Source organism: Apis dorsata, unplaced genomic scaffold, assembly GCF_000469605.1.
Source record: "Apis dorsata unplaced genomic scaffold, Apis dorsata 1.3 scaffold_220, whole genome shotgun sequence".
NCBI classification, from domain to species: domain Eukaryota; kingdom Metazoa; phylum Arthropoda; class Insecta; order Hymenoptera; family Apidae; genus Apis; species Apis dorsata.
The window spans coordinates 74767-79838 of record NW_006263502.1 but is presented as its reverse complement, the minus strand read 5'-3'; the positions used below and the strand labels follow the sequence as shown (position 1 = coordinate 79838).

Below are 5072 nucleotides of genomic sequence, written 5' to 3'. Positions count from 1 at the left end.
GCCCACGAGGTCGGCAGCCTCGTCGTCGTCGGAAGAGAGATCGAGGTCGGACATCGGCTACGTCCACGGTACAATCAAGTGCAGGATCCATGGATCGAAGGGGGCACGAAAGAAGGGGGCTAACACGGACCGTGACGACGACGCCGGCGGCTGCGATGGGAGAAACTCGATGAGGAGGCATCGAACCGGCCATTGCGGTTGCAGGCATCGACGACAGAGGCGTCGTCGTCCTGGCAAGGTGTCTATCACCGTCCAATTAATCCCTCATTATTTCTCTCTTCCTCCTCCTCCTCCTCCTCCTCCTCCTCTCACTTATTCTCTCACTTATTCAAATTTTTATCCTCGTGATATCTTATTATTGGATCACTCGAGTTCTGGTGATATGCTGCTGACGTGTTATTAAGAAACTTCTCGATTTTCTTTCGACGAATCGTAAAATTTTTCGAGTCATTTAATTCTCGACGTGTGGGGAGATCCACGATATTGCGGAGGCCCTGTGAGGGGTCGATATATTCCGTCCAATAAATCCATCCGTATGTTTTCTTCTTCTTCTTTTTTTTTCTTTTTTTTTTTTCTTTTTTTCGTTACTTAGGAATAGCTTAGGATTTTTATAAATCGATTTTTGTGATATTTTATGGGATTGTGTGGATCTTTTAGTTGTAATAACTGTGATTCTTTCTGAGGTTTCTTACGAGATACTTTATCTTGTGATTGTTTGTAAGATTGTTTGACGGAATTCCTTAGTTTGTAATCATTATGATTCTTTGTAAGACACTTTTTGATGGAATTCATTTTTGTTGTAATGCCTAACTGTGATTCTTCGTAAGATTCTTATGGAATCATTTAAGTATAATTGTTTAAATTTTTATTATATATATATCTTAATTATATTATTTAAATTTTTAATCTATGATATATATATTTTACAAATATTTATTGTGGAATAAAAATAAAAAAAAATAATAAATAATAAATAGAAATTGAACATCATTTATACATGTGAACCAGTCGATGCACAAATACCTATGATTTTTCATTCAAATAATAAAAGTTCATTTATAAATAATAATCTATTATTATTAGTATATATACATACATATATAAAAAAAATATTTATATTTTTCACGAACAAATGTATCTTTCGAGATGCAGAAATATGTTGAGATCGAAGAATTCATTTTTACGAGATATCCAAGTCACCTTATCGACTATTAGAAACAGCTGCTGACCTAAGATAGTCATCGTGACCTGAACTCTAACAAAGCTCCTAAACACGTGGATTTAAATAGCATTAGGCACTCTAGATCTCTAAATGTTAAGAGTTCTATCTATGTTTAATTTTTATACGACATCATACGAAAAAATGATTGATGATAAAAATGAATTGAATTTTGATACTTTAGAGTAAAGAGATTTATTAGATATAAAAATATTGAAGCTTAATATTTATAAGTTAAAAAGAAAAATAATATTGGCATTTGAAATATTTTGTTGTTTTGTAGAATAGGAATATGAAAAATTTTTTAGAGAAAGAGAAAAGTTAATTAAAGCGATCAATTGAATTATTTGAAAATATTATTAAATTATATTTCGATAGGAATAAAATTTTAATATTTAAATATTATAAACATATTCATGATTTTACCATATGGTATCTTCATTAAAATTATGATGTTAGTTTAATCTACCATGATTGAAATTTGTTTTATCGGAAATTTTTTTAATTAATCTACATAACATAAATATATTTTTGCCGAGATAAATATGGTTCGGTGGAATCAGCAGTTTTATAATAAGTCAACAGTTTTATAATAAACGTTTCCATAGTGTCGGTGAATTATCTTCGTCGAACTATTAGAGAAATTAAACGAGATCCAATAATAAGTAAACAAAGACGATAAGGGATCAGATCAGGCATTTTTAATTGCGCTTGCATAGCTAATTGTAAGTGCAATCTGCGGTTGCATTCATTCTCGAGCTCGTTTCGCGATTTCATTATCTTGGAACTTTTTTTCTTTTTTTTTTTTCTTTTTTTCTAAATTATTATTTCGCAAATGGAATAAATATATAATATTGACGATACGCTGTATGAATATCACGCGATACTTTCCAAGTATTCTTGATTGAAAAAATGTTTATTTCTCTTTCTTAAATTTCATTGATGATTCGTTCCCTTATCGAACTAAACAAATTGTGTTTAAGCATCATTCAAATATTTTATAAATGTTTGATCACATTGAAAGAAAAAGAATTTTCGAAACAAGTATCGAACGACAAAGAGAAAAATAATTCTTTCTTATAGAAACAGAATGAGAAAAATTAATAGCAGATAGATAAAAATTCTCTTTTCTCACGTTCCAGATGTTAGACAAGACACCAGGCGTGAAAACATCAAGGCACGAAACATTAAAATTGCCGGTGTCATCGAACAAAAATGAATAATTTCTTCAGAATTATGGGGAAAAAAATAATGAAAAACAAGGGAGAGAAAAAGAATAATATCCTAAGCGGCGCCATTTTGCTGCGTCTCGGCATCGAACTCTCCGTTCTTACCTCTTCCCTCCTTCATTCGTGCACACTTATCAGGAATAATCGAAGTGACCACGAGTTTAAAAGTCAACAACAAAATTGTAACGAACAAAGAGAGTAGATTAAAAAGAAAAAAAAAAGAAAAAAAAGAAATAAAAAAGAACGAAAAGAAAGAAACGAAAGAAAAAGACGTAAAGAAAAAAACCGATGGACGAAAAAAGAAGAAATGCAAGAAGAAAAAATGAGAAACTCGGACGTAACTCGGAAAAGGAGAGCGTGAAAATCAATAAGAAGATGTCTAGTCCCATAAAACAGTGATAAATTTGGTCGTGGTATTTTCTCGAGTCAAAGGAAAAGAGATTTTTAAGAGACAAGAATGAGAAATAATAAGTCGTTCGATCGTCCTCCCTTCGAATCCACGGCGTGAAATGTCAGGAATTTTTTTTGGGAAATTTATTGCTCTGTATATAAATTAAATTTCGACAAATTTTTCCACGAATCAAATATTTTAAGTCCAAATCGAAAGAAAGAATGAATATGATAAAAGAAGGAAAAAAAGAAAAGAAAAAATCGTGGATTTCTCGTACGTGGATCATCGCATCGTTTCGAAAACGACATCTCTGCTTGAGTGACACGGAGGATTTTGGAATAAATTGCACAAATAAATTCATAGCTAAATAAGAAAAAAAAAATGGAGAAGCTGTACACGTATACGTTCGAAAAGATTCCAGGCCAATAATCGCGATCTTCTAGAGAANTTTTTCGTTTTATTTTATTATTATTTTTTTTCTTCTTTTTTTTTAACAAGACATAAATATGAAATTTAGATTTAATTTCGGAGATATTCTCTCTATACATTTTTTTTTTGTCTTTTTTCATTTTTCTCGCACGGTTACCGGCCACTTTCAACCCCCTTGTCGAACAATGATCTCACTAGTATTAGAGCTAAGGAATTTTCTAAGTTTAATAAATTAGTGCTGAACGAACTAGTCACTAAGGACGACGGTGAGAGGTAGCTGACAACCAAGGGAAAAGTGAAAAATAATCGTGAAGTAGTTTTCAATCAAAAAATTTCCATGAAAATGATAAAAATCGAGTAATGGTTCTGATTTTCTTTTTTTTTTTTTTTGGATAAAATCCATGCGAAAAATTTAGTATTCGGTTCATAAGAAAACGGATTTTAATAGAAATCGATATTTTTAAATCTATTTTTTTACATCTAAATTTTTCAGCCTGGATAATACTATTCTTCGTTTCCCACGAAAAGATTTGAAACAGAAGATTTCCAAATTAAATTGGAATCATCTTCTCGAGGCAAAATTGAACGATTTTAAGACAGCCATTATAGTAACTTCGAAATTTATTTTCGTTACGTTCGCTATTCGTTACAAAGCGCATATTACTAACATAGAAATTTCAAAAGAACAACATTCAGACTGCTTTTCAATCGAATGACCTAAAAAGGAAGCGCAATTGCTCTTTACAACCGAACACAAATAAGCAGATGCATATAAACGGATATACCAGCGATAGAACATTGCCATGCCGTTTAACACCATTCAATTTTGCCTCGTACTGTATAGTGAGATACTCGAGGCACACTCGAGTGGTGCATAATGATCGAGGATTGCAAACCACCAGATGTGTTTAAACGTCATTCGCTTAGTTTTTCAATTAGTTAATTTATTTCATTCGACCCTCGATACATTCGAGTGTGCCATTTTAAATTCCGCTGTTTTTATGCGTAGTGAGTAGTGTATGCAAATTAGTGAGATATCGGAAGAAATATAAGTAAGAATCTTAATAAATATTCTAGAATGATAATTAATCCTGCTATGCTCTTTGGATCATCTTTTGAGGTCCAATCCAATATTTTTCTATCTATATTGATGAATTGGGAATACGAAAGAATTATAGTTATCTATTTTAATTTTTTATTCAAAATTCTTCAAATTCGATTTTTCGTGAAAATTCGTATAGATAAAGATTTATAAAAGAGTTCGTAGCAGAGTTAATACTTTTTTTTTCCTTTGTCAAAATTCAGAAGAATAAAAATAATACATAATTTTCTTTACAATTATTATTATTTACACGATGCAATAAGAAGATTTATTTAGAATATCTTATTCATTATATTTCTTCCATCAAGTATTCATATTTCACGAGCATTTTATGTATATAGCTTTCATTTATTCGTCATACGTATTCATACACATACACACACAAATCATAATCGACCTTTCATTGTAAATAATTTGTATGTCGCCATGGGTCCTGTGTAACGAGGAACGATTTATTTATATCAATCGAATAGTTACTTGTTCGCGAAGTCTTCCTTCCTGTTCAGACGCGTCGACCATAAGAGATCGCGATTCAAACGGGACACGTGGCGAGTTCTTGCGTAACCGGATTGCAGATAGCGATGGGATCGATTTTCGTTGTCGATATACATGGAAATTTTTTCCTAGTTCAATCTATCAGAATTTGCATGGAAATACTAGAAAGAATTAACTTGACAGATTTTTCTTGACTTATTTTTCTGG

General features: G+C 31.6%; 1 protein-coding gene across 1 annotated transcript in view; it reads left to right on the top strand.

Annotated features, from left to right (window-relative positions):
- Positions 1-3219, top strand: part of LOC102672709 (insulin-like growth factor I) — an 8991-nt gene extending 5772 nt beyond the window's left edge. Inside the window, exons 4-5 of the mRNA XM_031510289.1 lie at positions 1-238; positions 2362-3219. The exon at positions 1-238 is cut by the window's left edge and continues 2 nt beyond it. Of these exons, the coding sequence (XP_031366149.1) occupies positions 1-238; positions 2362-2442 (319 nt within the window). The 3' untranslated portion in view covers positions 2443-3219. The remainder of the gene's footprint in view (positions 239-2361) is intronic.
- The last annotated feature ends 1853 nt before the right edge of the window (positions 3220-5072 follow it).